This window comes from Saccopteryx bilineata, chromosome 2 (assembly GCF_036850765.1).
Source record: "Saccopteryx bilineata isolate mSacBil1 chromosome 2, mSacBil1_pri_phased_curated, whole genome shotgun sequence".
Classification (NCBI taxonomy): Eukaryota; Metazoa; Chordata; class Mammalia; order Chiroptera; family Emballonuridae; genus Saccopteryx; species Saccopteryx bilineata.
Window position 1 is genome coordinate 229,383,858 of NC_089491.1, and position 18,839 is coordinate 229,402,696.

The following is an 18,839-nucleotide window of genomic DNA, read 5'->3' on the forward strand; positions in this document are numbered from 1 at the left end:
TTTTTTTGTATTTTTCTGAAGCTAGAAACGGGGAGAGACAGTCAGACAGACTCCCGCATGCGCCCGACCGGGATCCACCCGGCACGCCCACCAGGGGGCAACGCTCTGCCCACCAGGGGGCGATGCTCTGCCCCTCCAGGGCATCGCTCTTTTGCGACCAGAGCCACTCTAGCGCCTGGGGCAGAGGCCAAGGAGCCATCCCCAGCGCCCAGGCCATCTTTGCTCCAATGGAGCCTCGGCTGCGGGAGGGGAAGAGAGAGATAGAGAGGAAGGAGAGGGGGAGGGGTGGAGAATCAAATGGGCACTTCTCCTGTGTGCCCTGGCCGGGAATCGAACCTGGGACTTCTGCACGCCAGGCTGACGCTCTACCATTAAGTAGTTTTTATTCACAGATTTTATATCAGCGATTCCTCCCGCCTCCTGAACTGTGCCAGAAAAAAACCTGTTGATCTTGGGAAAAAACTGGGTATAGTTTGGAAAAATGATTTATAATTTTAGTTGTTTTTAATGACATTTAATTTATTTTTAAAAATTCAAATAACAACCAAGGGTATAGAAAAAAGCAAACAAACAAAAGGGCTTAAGATTTCTATGTCAAAAACAGGGCCTACTGGTTTAAAAAAGGCAATGACATGCTGCTTTAGGGTCAGTGTTTTAAAATGTACGATAACCAACCAGTGTGCAAGTCAACCAGGGAATTTAAAGAACTCGGTCATATTTAGATAAACCAGTGATGAAATGAGGAGGAATCACCTTAAAACCAGAACAGAAGAGAATGCTATATTACTTATCCACAAAAATTGAAGTAACGACGTATTCAGTGCTTGGTTGGCTAATGGAGTTGAAAATCAAGGTTTGCTTGTGCAGAGTTGTGTTGAAAACTTGGTGGAAAGCCAGGACAGTCCTTCTGTGACTGAGACAACCCAGCTTGCTGTTGTCCCTGCACCTCCCTGGCATTCCCCGTGCGACACACACAGACTTTCTCAGATCCTTGGAAGTATCTGGAACAGGGACTGATTTCTATGTTGTGCTAATGTTCACCTGAAGAAGAGAAGGGAGAGTTGAAAGGGTAGTTGGTCCAGTGTTTTTAAGTTTTATTTTTGCTACAATTTTCCTTCTACCACTGCAGCCTTATCTGTTGGCTCAGAAAGAATCCAAAATAATCCACTGTAACAGGGTTGGCTTTTCTCATTTTATTCATGAGCTGTGTGAATTTAAACCATAACAGGTCAAAATGACCAAAGGGTTGTTTGGAAGAGATTGTACTTTTTAGTTTAAGATACACAGGAATACTGATCTGCACTGATGTCACTACTACTGGTTGGAAGAAAAGAAGAAGAAGGAGAAGAAGAAGAAGAAGAAAAAGAAAGAAAGAAAGAAAGAAAGAAAGAAAGAAAGAAAGAAAGAAAGAAAGAAAGAAAGAAAGAAAGAAAGAAAGGAGGGAGGGAGGGAGGGAGAGAGGGAGGGAGGGAGGGAGGGAGGGAAAAGAAGAAAAAAAACCCCAGTTGTTATATTCCCAAAGGGGTAAGATTTAACATTTCATACATAATAAGGTGCAAAGAAACACTCAAACAGCAAAACTAACCTCAGCTTCTTCTAAACAACAATAAAAAAGAAGCCAAGTGTTTGGGCCCTGCTTCATTAAATTTTAGACAAATACATAATTCTACAATTTATAATAGTGTCCAGTAATTTTTAGAGTTCCATTGACATTACATATCAGACAATATAGTCTCCCTTTTATGGAAAATTAAACAGTACCATTATTTGGCAACAGAAGTATGTTACAATCAACAGGACATCCGTCTGAGGGGCGACTAAGTCCCACCCCTGGGCAGGGCTGTGAGGGGAGCAGTTGGCCACCAGCCCTATGACCCAACTGTCATCAAAAACACAGGGACTCATGTCGGGATCAATACGTTCTTTTCCCAGCTGGAGTGGCTTGCAGACGCTGGAGAGAAGCCATATTCTGCTGGCTGCCTTGTCCCCAGACTTTCTGGGACAACCAGGGTACAGGGGGCAGTTGATTGGCTGACTCATTCCCACTCACAGCTACCCCAGCCAAGAGGTCCTGGGCCTATTCTGGGTCAGGGGACCAGGGCTCACCCAGTCCCGGCAACTGACCAGAGAGGGCCTTCCCAGGCTGTGCTTGAACAAGGAGCTCTCTCAACAGCTCCGTCTTGGGGAGTAAAGCCAGCTACAACCACATGGCCAGCTCCTCCAGGTGATTTGCAGATTACTTGCATGACTATAGATTCCAGGAAGCTTCTGGAAATTACAGCTCCCCGCACCCCTCAAGTCCAGGCATTTGCCACTTTCAGCCCATTAAGAAGGGACTTCCTGTGCTAGTTGGCAGCATGAAAGAAGCAAGCAGCTCACGGATAGAAATGTTGGAACCCTAACGCTCACACTCCTCATATGTGCTTTCAAGCCACTGGCCCTAAACCTTCCACAAACAGTGGTTCATATGCAACACCCCCTCCTCCACCAGGAACTGGCTCTTTTCACGGGGCACCATGTCCAGTCAGCTAAGAGAAGCCCAATGCCCAGGTTGCCACCTCCTGAAATGACTCCTGAATGCATCTCTCAGGGGTTTAGACATTAAATTTCACGAAGTTCTACATTTCATTCTTCCCTAGGTGGCCTTCAGGGACATTTCTGATGGCCAACTATAGAAGGTCTGTGCCTCAGAAACAGTCTGGACTTCTGACCCTCTTCTGGGAAGAGGACAGGGAAGGAGGAGAGGCCTCTTGGGCTGGGGTCTCCAACAAGGACAGGGACCAGCAGACTGCTCTGTGATGCCAGGTTTGCACGCCCAGGGACAGCTTCACCCAGAAACCCAAGCTTCACCCTTAAACCCACTGGGCTGTCCAACAGGGAAGACAGAGAAGGTGCCCAGGAAATTTCATTGACAATGCTAACCCCAGAGGGCTGTGCCAATCTATCCAGAAAGAGAACAGGGAAGAGTGACCCGGAAGTTAGATTACTTGAGTAATCTGATCAGCATTTTCTATTCCTGGAATAGGGTTTTAAACTTTTTTCTATAATTTTATGCACTTAAATTAGATACCTAAAATACTCTCATATACATACAAAAAAATAATCTCTCAATGAAAAATTCACGTTACAATAACAAGTTAAGTATTTTTGACTACAGAATCTGTTAGTTTTTGCAACATTTAACAGCATAGCCTCTTACATACTATATATATACATTTAATCATGGACATTCCCATAAACATACTGCAGAAAGATCATGACAAACTGTTTAAAGAGCACAATTTTTTTACTTTGTGTAGTGGAACTCTGCATTTTTCTTAACTGGAAACAACGTAAAACACAGGAAACCAGAAGTCGAGGGCTGATTATCATAAATGGGACATGTTTGTGGCAGATTTCTCATCTGTATACACGTATTTACACAAATGTTGACCACCTTTACGTGTGAGGGTCTAGCTCATGTAGCTAAGCTAAGGCAATACAACATGAGTCATCTGAGAGCCAACTTCTCTGTCTATGCAAGGCTGGGGGAGGCAGTAGGGGACCAGGGAGGTACAGACGTCAGCTGGCTGGGGCTTCAGAGGACAAGATCTGAAGCTGGTCCCACAGGTCAAGGACACTCGGGCTATTGGCAACGTGTGTTTTAAATGCATGTGTAAAACTAAATATCATTACCAAAGATCTTGCTAGAATGCCTACTTTTCGACAGTGACAGTTTAGCAGATGGCATTTTCAGGATGTTGCTCGGTAAAATAGACATCAAGATGCCCCCTCGTGGGAACAGATGCTGATACAAGATTAATCAGATTTCTCCGGAAAACACCCTCTGAACTCTCAGGGGCTTCGAAGATCACGTTACACGCAGAAACAAAGCTACGATTTGCTGTGTTGTTCACAGTGAAGCAAATCCACGAGACGCATCTGCAATTTCTGTTTAACTTTCTGTGGACTTTTGACGTGATGAACGTCACAATCCCAGGCAGAGCTGAGAAACAGGGAAAGGATTATTGCTGTGCATGCAGAACTGAGACCGATTTGCAAAGAGCGTTCAGGGCCACCAAGATTTTGCAGTGATCAGCCCAGCGCGAGGAAAAGCCTGCGAGGGCAACAGACACAGTGCAGGGGGGTCAGCTCCACGATCGCCGGCTTCTGGGAGCTATGTTCTTCTAGACCACACGGTGGAGTCTGCCCTCTCTTCTGACATTGCCCTACTCAAAAGCCATAGATGGGACCCTGGGGGAGAGCCCAGTTGGGACATTGCTGCCTCTCAGAAGCAGGTGCCCTAGGACAACTGGGGTCCATTTGGCCCAGCAGGGCAGAGTGCGGGAGGGTTTCTGGCCCACACACCGTCTCTCTCTGGGCAGTCGCGATGGAAGAGCCAGTGTCCAGCCCCTGGGGAAGGTGTGCTGGGCATTCCCCCCGGCCCATTACCTGGATGGTCACTTTGAAGACAGAGGCTTGAAAAGCCTGTCTCTCCCACCAGGAAAGCAGAGAAAAGCCCCCAGCTGGTGACTAAAGACCAAAAGGGAGGATTTTATGTCAAAAGAGTGGTTTTAATGGTCAAAACTCAAAGGCCTCTGGATGCCTTGTGGTGCACCCAGGACTTGGAGCCCAGATGGCAGATGGCCCCCTCTCTGGCTCCTGGGCACCCATCAATGAGGAGCAAGGGTCTTGTACCTTCTGATGAGTCCAGATCATTTATGAAATAAAAGCAGACATTTTGAAAAGTCTATCCACCCAGGTCTCCACAACCTGCCAGGGAGACTTTACACAGTCAGAGCACATCTAATGAAGCCCCACCTGCTTCAAGAACCAACTGAAAATACAGTGTGATGAGGGCCGGCCTCATGGGGACTCTGTGCTTAGAAGAGCCCACGCTTGGTTTAATTCTCTGCTATCACCACCTCAAAATTCTTAATAATTTTGAATAAGGAACCTCACATTTTCATCTTGCACCTGGCCCACAAATTATGTAGCAGGTCCTGAGAGTTACTGTGGGAGGGTCGGGCCATCCTGTTTCCCTGCTCAGGACAAATATCCATTGAGTAGCGCAGTGATAAGAAAGAAAGACAAATGGACATTCATTTTCCCCAGTGCCCATGCAAAACACACACACACACACACACACACACACACACACACACACACCACAGGGAGCTTCTGCACCCTACCACCACCACCAGGTTGGCACGTCTGAAAAGTCTTGAGCAGAGACTGTTATTCACTCCACATAAGGGGACTTTTTTGGGGAGACGGGCCAACTCCAGCCAGCCGGCCTGAAGGTCAGCCCAGCAGCAGAGGACACCTCCAACCTAACACCTGAGGCCCCTGCACCTGGATCTCAGGGGCTCTTGCCAAATCAGACTCAGTAAAGTAGGAAAGCTAAGGATCCCGAACAGCCCCAGACCCGACATCAAGGAAAGGCTAAGCATCACTAGGTACCCCCGGGAGTGCTGAGTTCAAGTCCTTCACCCAAACCTAGCCTCCTGCCCTTTCTCCATTAGCCACAGACCACCAGCACGTTGGTCCTGCGATTCACACAAGAGCAATGTCTTGGAGCTGCAGTAGGGGGAGCCAGCACCCTGGGTTAGGCCAGCAGGACCCACAAGTTTCCAAGGGGAGATCGCCCCCTTGTGGTGGTAATGGGTAGAAAACCTTTCTCTGGGTCCTGTATCTCTGCCCTCCGCCCTCATTCTGACTAGATACAGAAAACAAAGGAAACAACAGGTTTGAGCATACGAGGAAAAACCCAAAGGAACATAGTTTTAGAAACACAGCTGCCTAGGAATGTCGGGGTTTTTTTAATGATAAAAATAAAAAACCAGGGTTCCTAGAAGAAGAAAAATATGCATTTCTACCACCACAGAAAAAGAAACCCTGGTTACTGTTTAATGCTCAGTAAATATTAGAAACCCTCAAATTTTTCAAGGCTTGCCAAATAAGCCCACTTCCAAGTACGGTTTTACTTGGGGGGTGGGGGCTTTGAATACTAAAACATTCACATTATCCAGATGATAGTAAAAAGCTAGGCTGGTATAAGTGGAACAGAGTCTTGTTTTTAAAAAAAGCAATTCACAAACACCCTGACTGACCTACAGCAGGGCACACTGACCCTGGAACAGGGCAACCACACAGGGTGTCAGAAAACTGTTGTGTAGAATTACCTGGTTCTCTGAGGCCAGAATAAAGAGGGGGTGGGGGAATGATTGGATCTGCATGTCAATGAAATAATTCTTTGGAGGGGGAGATGAATTTTACAAGCCGTTGGGTGTTGTTTACTTAAATTAGGCTGGCCCACAAAGGCAGGCCCCTCCCCACCACCTCCCAGCCCCACGGACCGGGCCTGGCCTAGGATGGGGCGTCCCTGCGCGACTGACTGGGTCACTGATATATATCAGCATAACCCTGATATAAGACCTTCCAGTGTGTTGGCATCAGGGTGTTAGCACTCCCAAGACAGAGAGTTGTTAGATACTTTCTCTCCTTCAAGTGGGATACGTTTTCTATGCTTATCAGGAATAGATTCTGGCTCCTAAAGATATCAGGTTCTGCACCTCAGTTCATCCTGATGACCTACAAACACATCCTGGATCTGGTACGCTGCAGGGTGAGGAAACTTGCATTGGGTGTTCCAGAGCTTTCCTCTATTTACACAACACTGAGTAAGGGGCCTCAGCTTAGCTCAGAACGCAGCTGGGGTTGAGCACAGAACACAGCTTAGCACGGAACGCAGCTGGGGTTGAGCACGGAACACAGCTTAGCACGGAACATAACTGGGGTTGAGCTGGTGTGCTCAGATAAGCACGGAAGCCTGTCCAGACAGTGAAGACCCCCAAGGTATTCAGGACCCTGGGGAGCAAAGAGAAAGTGTTGCTTTGACCAGATACCTCCCTGGGTGACCCACTCCACGGCTATGGCTCTATGCCCACAAGCAAAACAAGAGCATCCAGGCTCATCTGTATCAGGACCACCATCAGCCCCAGGCGGCTCCCAGCTGGTTAGGCAAATGCCTCCGAAGCCAGAGGCCCACTGCTAACCTCACACTGTCCTCGAGTCTAAAACAACCCTGCCACCTCTGTGTCCCCTTCAATGTGCTTGTGTGTGCTCTGACGCTCATGCCCACCCTGAAGAGAAGGGAGCCTAAAATAAAATAAAATAAAATAAAATACAAAAGGATAAGCAAGGAAAGAAAAACCTACTTGCTGTTTCCAATGAAAATTCCTAAAATTGCTACTTATCCAAAACAAATTTTCTTTTTACGAATCAAAAAGGCCCAAATAACCAAGTGGGAAAAAAATTGGAGTAGAGCCTGACTAAGTGGTGGCACAGTGGATAGAGCATTGACCTGGGACGCTGAGGTCCCAGGTTCGAAACCCCGAGATTGCCAGCTTAAGCGCAAGCTCACTAGCTTGAGCGTGGATTCACCAGCTTGACCATGCGATCATCGATGTGACCCCATGGTCTCTGGCTTGAGACTAAGGTCACTGGCTTAGGCAAGGGGTCACTGGCTCGGCTGGAGACCCCAACTCAAGGCACATATGAGAAAGCAATCAATGAACAACTAAAGTGCTGCAATAACAAGATTCTTCTCTTTTCTCTTCCCTTATTCCTGTCTGTCTCTCTCACTGACAATAAATAAATAAATAAGTAAATAAGTAAAGTAGAGATAGGGTAGGCAAGCTCTAAAATACATACCAAGGTCACTCAAGTAAAACCAGGAGCCGGCCATCCATTCCTCCATGCTGAGAAATTCAGATTCTAGAGCACCCACTCTGTGTGGTCAGTGGTTTATGCTCACCCTAGCCAGCTCCTGGACAGATGGCCAACCTGCCCAGCCTTGGACAGCAGACCTGTAATTGTCCCTCCCCAGTGGCTCCAGCATCTCATCCTCCTGACCTCACACCAGATCACCAAGACAAGACACAATGCAAGAGGTCAATTTACCCTTTCCGATGGGTCAATCAGAAATTAAATGCCATGCTACTCAACAAGATGAAACCAGTTATTTTTGCATTCTTAGATCATGCTTAAGTTGTCCAAAAGGCGAAGAAGAAAACAACGCTCTTTTGAACATTAATGCTCTTTGGGAGCACAGCTCTCTCCCCTGCCATCTGTGCACAGGGACACACTACCAGGCAGTCAGATGAGGAAGACTGACCATTTCTTGAGTGTCACTTTCCCGTTGTCAGCCTGTCCTGGTTCTGAACAACCACATCTGCCAGACGTGCTCACAGCACCCCTGCTTCCGGGAGATGCTGCTGCCTACCTGCATGCCGGGGACAATATCAACCAGAAGCCCTGCCTCAAAGGGACCAGAGTAGGGCTTGTCCCTTCAGGATTGCTGGTCTAGGAAGCCTCAGCTCAGGGCTCCTGTCCGTAGAGCCCAGCCCTGTGAGCAGAAAATCCCCTAGCCAGACTAGAGGAGGTCCAGGCATCCCAGACAGGAGGGAGTGGGCAGAGGTGTCCGAGGGCTGCAGTCAGAATGTCAGAATGCAGAGACCTAGATAAACCGTCTTGAGAAAGCAAAGAGCTAGATGAGAGATTGCTTATCAGCAAGGAACATTTCATCTCTATGGAATCTAGCCCAAGCAGCCACAAAGGCAGAAGAGAAGAAATAGAGGTCAGAGAGTTTGAGGCTCCATGTTATCACCCACCTTTCTCCAACCCCAGACATGTGTCACGATCTGAGGACCAGCCACACCCCCTCAGAACAATCAGTCATATTACAGACTACGTCACCAAACACAAGGACACTATCTCACCACTGCCACCGTGGGGGCCATCTTAGGGACGCTCAGTATAATCACTTGGGGAAAAAAAAAATATTGCTTTTCATACTACATTAATTCCGATAATGGGACTATGTAAGCAGATGACCTCGTGGACCTAAAAGGGCAACATTTGTCACTGTGCACACCTTATCCTACCTGCATGGATGGTGATGCCCAAAGTTGACATGCAAAGGAAGTCAGTGAGAAAGGAAGAACAGAAAGGAAGGATTGGAACGATGACCCAGTACTACCCCATTCACACATTTAATACTTTTTTCTACCATAGTCACTGGTCCTTCATAAAGACACTGAGTAAACTCTATTGGCTACAGAAATAGAAAAGCATGAGTTGTACATCTATTTATAGGTTTAATTTTAAGACAGTTTCTTAACAACAGTAAAAATATAAACTAAAAATAGCGCAACCATGTTTTCTGGGACAAAGTGGTAAACAAGTACATGACTGAAGTGAAACTGGGTCTAGGATGTGTTCAAGTTGAAAGTTTCTAACTAAAGGGTGCATCTGCTTGTTTCAAAAAATACTTATGTCTGTTTTTCTTAATACAAAATTCTACACTATCTTCAATAAATAAATAATAAAGTCGGGTTTTTTTAAAGTATGAAATGTAAACTTTGTTGCCCTTTCCCACACACACATTTTAAGAACTGCTTGAGAAGCCTACAAGGCTCCTATGGGGGTGGGGGGTGGGTCATGACGTATTCGGCTCCCAGCAAAGTGGGGACTCTGCCACTGTGGTGATACTGTCATTGATAAAGCGCTTCTACGACCCTAATTAAATTGTAAGGACCTGCAATCGAAGAGAATGCCACCTGACACAGGAAAGCCGGGCTCTGTTACCAACTGAACATGCAGAGGACGTTTCATGACCACAACAAACTGGGGTTCTGAGAACATTAACATGCGAACAAAACATGATCCACGTGTCTCACTAGCAGATCAAGTTATTATTTAGGTAACCAGTCTATCCCCTGATATTTAAGGGAAGAAAAAATCAACCCAAACCAAACAGCTTGTCGTGTGGTCATATGCCCCTGACCATCGACAAACCCTTGGATGTCCAGTCCCAAGAGGTTGGTGGTGTGTCATGGAGTCTGGGAACATCTTGCATCTTCCTCCCTGGACTTGCGGGGCTGTGTGCTACCAGGGTCTCTCCCCACCACATGCTGGATCTCCTTCAAATCTTTCCACCCACTTCCAGATTGTCACATTTTCTTTACATGCCTTAGATATGCCATTTGGGGGGGGGGGGGAGGGGGACGTATCAAAGACAACTCCTGAAATTTCCCGTGACAGTCAGGATCCGATGTCATCAAGCAAGAATAGGGTCAGAGCTGGTCACCAGCAAGGACTGTTATGAAAACTCACGGGACCTCCAAGCCAAAAGAGAGTTTTTCAACTGGGCTGGCAACCAGGACCCAGTGGCATCATGCAGAGGCCTTTCAGGGGACCTGCAGCGACATAACAACAGCAAGTAACTCTGCAGATAACGAGCTTCCACCACCAGCTCCCAAACGTGCTGGAAATCAGAACTGTATCATCATCACCTCATCGTCGCTGCTGAGGGTTTGCACTGACATCAATCAATATAAGACCTGGAGGGGACTGGAAGGCTCTACCAACAGCACTGCTGGAACTTCCATGGATCAGCTCTTCAAAGAGCTAGCCCAGTGTCCAAGCAGGAGACTGTCAGCCCGAGTGGTCAGATCCAGGGCAGCATTTCAGATAAGACCCAAGTGGGGGAATGCGATCACAGAGCAATGACAGGACCATCTTAACTTTTTTAAACACACCAGTGACTAGGTCAGGGCTCCTACTGGGGACTGGTAGAGGTGAGAAGGAGGAGGGTTACATGAGTTCTCCAAAAATATAAACATTGCATGTATAAATTATTTTACAGTAACCAGATCCATGCCTCAGGCCCAGAGATGGGCCAGGCTCCCAAGCAAACCTCACTGGGAGCTACAGGCTCAAAGGCCCTAGAAGCCGTGAAGAGACTGCAGCGAGGACAGAGGAAAACAGTTCTGTTTCATAAAATGGAAAATCTGGGGGGAGGGGGAGGGATTGTCGAGAATTACTCCTAGAATCATTAAGGGGCCTCTCGTCACTGTCCCATTGCCCAGTGGCTGACCCAAATGGTGGTCTTGGAAAAGTGACACCGTTTCCAATGGCCTCTGCCGGCCAGGCTAGAACTCCACAGCGCAACCTGGGCCCACTCTCTAGGGCTCGTCGAACAGCTGCAGGTCCAGACGGACTACGATCTCTCCTGTGGGAACCTCGTGCAGCAGGAGACACTTGGTAACCGGGCCCTTGGAACCCTGGTCCTTCTTGATGTCAGCCACACGGATCTCTGTCCGACCCAAAAAGTCTGAAAGGACAAGAAACAGACTCTGTTCAGAGGGAGGACTTCTCTTTAAGGCGTGTGTGTGGCATGTCAGGAACCTCCCAGGGATGCGTTATACTCTCCCTTCTCTGACAAGGGAGCCAGGTAGGTTTGCAGGAGTCCATGAACTACAATGACTGAGCATAATTTTTGTTTGTTTGTTTGTTTCTTTTGTTTTGGTTTTTTTTGTATTTTTCTGAAGCTGGAAACAGGGAGAGACAGTCAGACTCCCGCATGCGCCCGACCGGGATCCACCCGGCACGCCCACCAGGGGCTACGCTCTGCCCACCAGGGGGTGATGCTTTGCCCCTCCGGGGCATCGCTCTGCCTCTACCAGAGCCACTCTAGCGCCTGGGGCAGAGGCCAAGGAGCCATCCCCAGCGCCCGGGCCATCTTTGCTCCAATGGAGCCTTGGCTGCGGGAAGGGAAGAGAGAGACAGAGAGGAAGGGGGGGGGTGGAGAAGCAAATGGGCGCCTCTCCTATGTGCCCTGGCCGGGAATCGAACCCAGGTCCCCCGCACGTCAGGCCGATGCTCTACTGCTGAGCCAACCAGCCAGGGCCTGAGCATAATTTTTAAATGGAGCAAAAAGAAAAGAACATCAGGGTAGGGACACAGGTGAGTCTAGAAGAAGTTAAAAAGCAAACCATGACTTCCCCCAACCTAGAGACCTCCAAAAGGCTGTAACCTGCCTGGGAGACTATGCAAAACCAGATGTCACATGAGCCGCACAATCAGCCATGTATGTGAAATTTAACAAAATCACTCAGAAGAAAGCTATATTTGGGACAAAAATTGAACCATCACTTCTCCCAGGGGTTGTCACGGAAGCACACTCTGCAGTGTTATACCACTTCCAGAAAAGTTGACAGTAGTACTCAAGGCCTGGTCCTTGTATGTTCCTCTCTCTGTACCACAGAGCAAGTGCGAGGGGGTTGGGGGTGGGAAAGAGAGAGGAGGCCGTGGCTTGGGAGCTGTATGCTTCCAGCCATGTTCCCAGAACAATCTCAGCACTACTTTTCATCAAATATTGAGTGTTGGGATGGGAGTGGATATAAATGTTTTAAAAATTGTTTTCAATGCTATGCAAATACATAATTGTGTTAAAAGGGGCTCCAGACCATTAATCCCTTCATTTATTTACTTGACAATTACTTTTTGCAAGATACTATGATTCAGGCACTTCTGTGCAGGAGACAGTCTTCTTTCAAGGTGTCTGTTTAAACCCTGGGGAGTTCTTCTGGTGGACAGGTACGAGTTTATTATGCCCCATGTGCATTTCATGGGAATAATCTCGGATGTAAGAACAACACCCAGATTTTTAACTTATACCTCAGTGAAGTTGTCATCGTGTCATGATACTTCACTATTGACAAAGAAACCCAATTTAACCTCAAACCTTCACTTGCCAGAACAAAAGCTGACCATGAAACAGAGGTCAGGTGCCCAAATTTGAGAGTCAGGCCGTCCTGGCCACACTCTGACATGTTCAGCCAGCTGTGTGACTGTCCGTGGGCAATAACTCACAGTGAGATGATTCATATAAAAGTACTACAAGGGCAATTTAAGCCTTGCACAGATCAGTCTAGCGTTGGACCTTCAAGCTTAGCATGCAATTATCCTCCTTCAAATATAACTAAGTTTAGACTGTAATCTTTAAGCTTGCCTCCTGATTTTTATTGGGTTGAGGAAGAGAAAGACAGTTTCATAGACTCATTGGCCAAATGCAACCTTTTCCAGGCTCAAAGCAGAAGCAGAAAACAGGCTGAAGGAAGGCAGCATCCAATGCCATTCCATGCCCTTCGTTAACCAGAAATGTTACCCAAAGGACATCAATTGGTTCTGCTGCACCTGTTGTGAGCTAGTGCTCTTCCTGCTCGAATGGCTATTTTTATCCATTATCACTGTGGCTTTTGGCCAAGGACTGATGGACTGGGCTGAGGCTTTGGGGTGTCCCCCTCCTTGCAGTCACCCGCTTTGGAAAAGCGTAGGACCATGACATTTGTCCAGGGGAGCTGAAGCACTCAAGACCTAGCCCCTGCTCTGAGATGCCCTGGCAGAGGTGAAGCCTCTTTGTCCGGGTGGCTGACACTTGTCCTGTTCCATCCTCAGCTCTCTGGAGCGAAGCCCAGCTAAGTCTGGGCACCACATTTCCAGGTAGAAAGTGTTTACCCATGACAACTGAGTGACAGGGAAGGAAGAAGTCATGTGTGTCCCCCACCCCCACCCCCCCGCTACTCTCTACTCACCATCTGGAGAGAACTGGTCCCTCTCAAACACGGTGATGCAGAGGACCTCCTGCTCCAGGTCTTTGATGAAGAACTGGCAGTTGGAATTCCACTTGGGATTCAGAGTGTCCTGGATGGTCTTGGTGATGTGGCACTGGGAGCCCATGGTCACTTCGCAGTACGGGTTGCTCTTCCCTACAGCAAACAGAGCCTGCTCCACGCCTGCCTGTGGCGGGCTCTTCTGGGCATGCGCGGCGGGGTCATTTTTATTCCCCTCCCCTGCCGCACTTAGTAAGTGGCATAAAGGGGAAATCCAGGTAAAAAGCTCCCACAACCCAGCATCGTGCTTAAACTAAGAACAAATAACTGGATGACTGCGTCTTGACACCAGGTCCTCCCGCTCTCTTCGCTTTGCTATAGATCGCATCACATCTACTGGGAATGACGCCACCCAGACTGCTCTGAAAAGCTAAATGGTGTTAAGAATTTAAGGGGAAAAAACACTCTAGGTTTTTAACAAGTGCTAGAAAAATCAGTTCTGGAAGGAAATTTAGGATGATGGAAATAGCACCTTTGACTTAGAATGGGGGGGGGGGGGGCAGGGGAAAGAGGCTTCCGCGTGGTGCAGCAGAACCACGCCGACGGTCCTTACCGTGGGACCGGCAGGGCTTCAGTTCAATGCCTTCCACGACGTTCACCATCAACCTTCCAATCCCTGTGGCCCTTTGGGAACGGACTGGGACAGCAGACAGAGCAACACAAAAGGCTTCATTTCCACATCGGACGCCCCTCCGTGCGTGCCTGACTCATGCTGTGTGTCACCTACCTCCTACCTGCCCCCATTGGGGGACACTTTCCCCTCTGCACCCTTAAACTCTTGCTTCCCTGCTCCTGGAGTTTGCCCTCCACCCCTTATCGTGCCCCCCACTCTCCCTCCCCACCTTCCACCTGTCTCAGGCCTCTCTACCTCCAGGCCCATCTTCAGCTCTGAGGATTGTGCCCCCCCCCCCATGGCCATCTGCCCGCCCAGCAGGAAGCCGGCAGGTACTGGGCGATGCATTACCCAGGTATGCCTTCTCCCGCTTCTTCTTCTCGGTCTCTATGTAGAGCTCAGAAGCAGCTTTGATTTTCTGCACCCAGGCAGTCCTTGGGAAGGAGGAGACAGAACAGTGTCAAACAGAACTCAGGACAAAGGCTCTGGGTCTGCTCAGAGGCAGCTTCCGTGACTCTGCTTTGTCTGTTTGATTCTAACTAAACGAAAGCTCCGGAAAGAAAGTTTCATTTGATGTCACATGATGCTAATCGTTATTCCTACCGTTCATAAGAAAGGCACAGGTGACATTTTCATTGATGTTCTTGAGTCCTCACAGGCACCCCGTGGAAAAAGTCTACGGTGAACGCTGTCCTGGGAGCAATGTGGACACAGAGCCCCTCCCTCCCTCCCAGGAGACTGTCTCACATATGCCAGCTCAACAAGGCCAGAGGCTGTCTTCTACTGAGCCGTCATCTGAGAGGAGGAGGAAGCCGTTTCCCAGATAAGGAACCATGTTATAAGAAGGAGCAGACACACAGGGCAGGCACTCTGCTGTGACATGACATGGCTCCATCTTACGGAGGACCACATGCACCATGACATTGGCTGATTTTCTTGCTTGGCACAAATGCCCTTTGGAATGCCCTTGGCTGTGTGTCAAGCCCATCCATCAGACTATGATCTATCTCACTTGGTTCCACAGCAGACTCCTGAAGACAAAATACCCACAGCTCTAGGACCCAGAATGTCTGTCCAAGTGAGAAGCTGAGGAGGGGACAGGTTTGGGGTGGGGGGTCCTAGTAATCCCCAAGTCACTTTCTTTTTGCTTTCTGCCACCTGGGAAACTGGGGATGCTCCATTTGTCTCAAAGAGTGTTGAAAATTTCTACCCCCAAAGAATACCCAAGCAAAATGAATTTCAATTCATTTTACAAATATTGATCTACTTACGACCTATGCAACTTACGACCATTTGACTTTACGACCACAATCGCTAGCCACGACTGCTTGGTGTCTGGCAGCGCGAGTGTTGCCCAGCTGGGCGTAGGACAGTGCAGACCAGCTTCCGGCAGCACTACCAACTCCGCGTGCACCATTTCAACTGACTAGGTACAGCAATTTGTGTTTTGTGTCTTGGATATTTTTCATCAAACCCCTCCCAAGATGTCTACCAAGAGGAAATTGTCTTTGCAAATATTAAAACACTGGTGATGCAGTGTTTTACTTAAACCTGACGAATGTAAAAATAAGAAACAAAATGGTGTAGAGATGATACAAATAGCATAAAATGAACACAGAAAATTATGATATATAACAATAATGAAAGAAAATTATGATAAAATATGACTTAAAGATTTTTATAACATCATTTCACAGTACTGTACATATAGCCTACTCAACTTACGACCAAATCATGTTATGACCGATCTTTCGGGACCAATCGTGGTCATAAGTCGAGCACTAGCTGTACTTTGAAACATTCATGCCATGTATCAAACTTCTGCAAAGCTCTAGAAGAAAGTATGAAGTACCTCTTCCTTCCCCAATCCCCTCCAGTGATTATGGCATTGCCACTGAGGGGATGTTGGGACCTGCTAATTAATTAAGTGCCCCACCCGGTAGAACCTGGATGCCCAGTTCCAGGGAGGTGGCCGGTCTTACCTTTCATTTATACTTTCTGCACGGAGGGTGTAGACACGGTCGATGTGGGAAATGTGGAAGATGGGTTCATCCCCCGAAGGGTCAGTGGGTAATTTTACTAGAACCTCATTGAGGAAAATAGGCTGAAAAATAATGCACAGGCACTGTAAAAACCAGACGGGTATCTGCGTGCACCAGTGAGCTCTGAGTGTGTGTGTGTGTGTGTGTGTGTGTGCACTTGTGAGCACATGAGCCTGTACACGGGACTGAGTGTGATGTGTATGCATGCATTCCAGCGAATTAGACTCTGTGTGTATTTTAGTGAACTCTTCCAGAATAATGAGTTTGTGTTAATATCAACTTTCATATGTAGCAAATTATAAATATGGAACCCTCCCCCATTTTGAAGGTATTTTAAGACCTTAAGAACTGGTCTTTTTTTCCTCCATCAACTTTACCTCCAAACAATTTTCTCCAAAGATTTTCATACAAAGTTGCAAACAACAATCTACATATGAGCATTGTCCTTTTTTTCTAAAATAAGGCTAACTGTTGCTTCAGAGAAAATTCATCTAATAACTGCTCCCCCAGAGACAAATGTATAAAAACAGTATCTCATGACAAGAAGACCCATGGACACAGCCATGCACTAGGAATAGACCAAATACACAGCTCAAGGAAATTCTCCTACAGGGACTGTTTAGATTGCCTGGAAAATGCAGAGGCACAGATGTTTCAAGCTACCTTAAGAAGTTTGGAGAGGGGACCCGGGAATGTTTGGGAGGTGGGCACCAGAGCTCTACTCCCAACCTTTCCCAAGCCCACCTCATCCATACTTGACCACGAGCCCCACCTGGATAGGGTATGTCTTCCTCCTGTCTGGGGACCCACAGCAGCCATTGGGCAGCTAATAGTCATCAATCAATGAGTGTTGTCCCCTTCCTGATAGTACAGGCACACCTCAGGGATATTGTGGGCTTGGTTCTAGACCACCACAATAGAAGAAGTTGTGATCTCTTTGCTGGTAGAGGTTCTAGCCTTCAATTTGTAAAATAAAAAAAGCACAATTTCTGTGAAACTCAACCAAGTGAAACTCAAGAGAATGAGGTGTGCCTGCCCTGGACATGTACCGTTCAGTCACCCTAACCCTCGTCTTCTACACGCCACAGCCGCAGACCCTGACAATATTCTGAGTCCTCTGTGGGAGAAACGCCCTCCCCCAACACCAACCCCGACAGTGCAATATAGAACCCAACTTACTGTCTTGTACATTTTATACTGCAGGTTAGATTTGGGGCTGAAGACTTTGTCGGTGCCGGAAGAGCCCAGGGGCTTTATGATCTGGGTTAGCAGGAGGAAGTCATTGAAGAGGAAGCCGTACAGCTCCTTGTTGCTCTTGGCCTTGTAGAGCTTCCCACTGTGCAGGAACTTGCGTGGCCCCAAGCAGTTGGTCACAGAATTGAACACAAGTTGCTGAGAAAGGAAAACAAAACCCCAAGAAGACAAGGAGGTCAGGTCATGTGTGATTTTGGATTCTCTGCATCTGGGAGCGTCAGCTCCACCAGAAGCAAACCAGGTCTCATAGGGTCTGCCGCTGAGGCTCAAGTCCAGGACCTTGAGGGTGTCACGCTAAGTGAAATAAGTCAGACAGAAAAAGTCAGGAACTATATGATTTCATTCGTGTGGGATATAAAACTGAAAGCAACAAATGAACAAATGAGACAAACAAACATAGCCACAGACAACAGTATGGTGGTCACCAGAAGGTAGTAAAAGGTAAAAGGGGTCAAATACATGGTGACAGAATAGGATTTGACTTTGGGTGACAAACACTGAATAGAATATACAGATGATGTATCATAGAATTGTATATTTGAAATCTATATAATCTTATTAACCAATGTCCCCTCAATAAATGTAATTAAAAATATTTTTTTAGAAAGGAAAACTTGGAAGACTTTAGGCCAGGGGTAGTCAACCTTTTTATACCTACCGCCCACTTTTGTATCTCTGTTAGTAGTAAAATTTTCTAACTGGTTCCACAGTAATGGTGATTTATAAAGTAGGGAAGTAAGTGGTAGAGCGTCGGCCTGGCGTGCAGGAGTCCCAGGTTCGATTCCTGGCCAGGGCACACAGGAGAAGTGCCCATCTGCTTCTCCACACCTCCCCCTCTCCTTCCTCTCTGTCTCTCTCTTCCCCTCCCGCAGCCAAGGCTCCATTGGAGCAAAGTTGGTCCCGTTGCTGAGGATGGCTCCAGGGCCTCTGCCTCAGGCGCTAGAATGGCCCTGGTTGCAATAGAGCAACGCCCAGGTGGCAGAGCATCGCCCCCTGGTGGGCATGCCGGGTGGATCCCGGTTGGGCGCATGAGGGAGTCTGTCTGCTTCCCCGTTTCCAACTTCAGAAAAATACAAAAATAAATAAATAAATAAATAAATAAATAAATAAATAAATAATAAAGTAGGGAAATAACTTTACTCTATAAAATTTATAAAGCAGAGTTACAGCAAGTTAAAGCATATAATAATAATTACTTACCAAGTATTTTATGTCGGATGTTCGCTAAGTTTGGCAGAATAAATCTTTATAAAACAACTTACTATAGTTAAATCTATCTTTTTACTTATACTTTGGTTGCTCTGCTACCGCCCACCATGAAAGCTGGAATGCTCACTAGTGGGCAGTAGGGACCAGTTGACTAGTGCTGCTTTAGGCAGTGTAAAACTCAGTGGTGCTGACTGATGCCTCAAAGCCAAGCAGAATAAACAC

At 47.3% G+C, this 18,839-nt stretch overlaps 1 protein-coding gene across 6 annotated transcripts in view; it reads right to left on the reverse strand.

Moving 5' to 3' along the window:
- Window positions 1-5,134: 5,134 nt before the first annotated feature.
- ITSN1 (intersectin 1) overlaps window positions 5,135-18,839 on the reverse strand; it is a 234,736-nt gene continuing 221,031 nt past the window's right edge. For all 6 annotated transcript variants that reach the window (XM_066259466.1, XM_066259465.1, XM_066259461.1 and 3 more), the window contains 6 exons: window positions 17,334-17,546; window positions 16,095-16,216; window positions 14,464-14,546; window positions 14,053-14,136; window positions 13,422-13,595; window positions 5,135-11,158 (listed from right to left, as the gene is read on the reverse strand). In XM_066259466.1, the coding sequence (XP_066115563.1) occupies window positions 11,010-11,158; window positions 13,422-13,595; window positions 14,053-14,136; window positions 14,464-14,546; window positions 16,095-16,216; window positions 17,334-17,546 (825 nt within the window). In that variant the 3' untranslated portion in view covers window positions 5,135-11,009. The remainder of the gene's footprint in view (window positions 11,159-13,421; window positions 13,596-14,052; window positions 14,137-14,463; window positions 14,547-16,094; window positions 16,217-17,333; window positions 17,547-18,839) is intronic.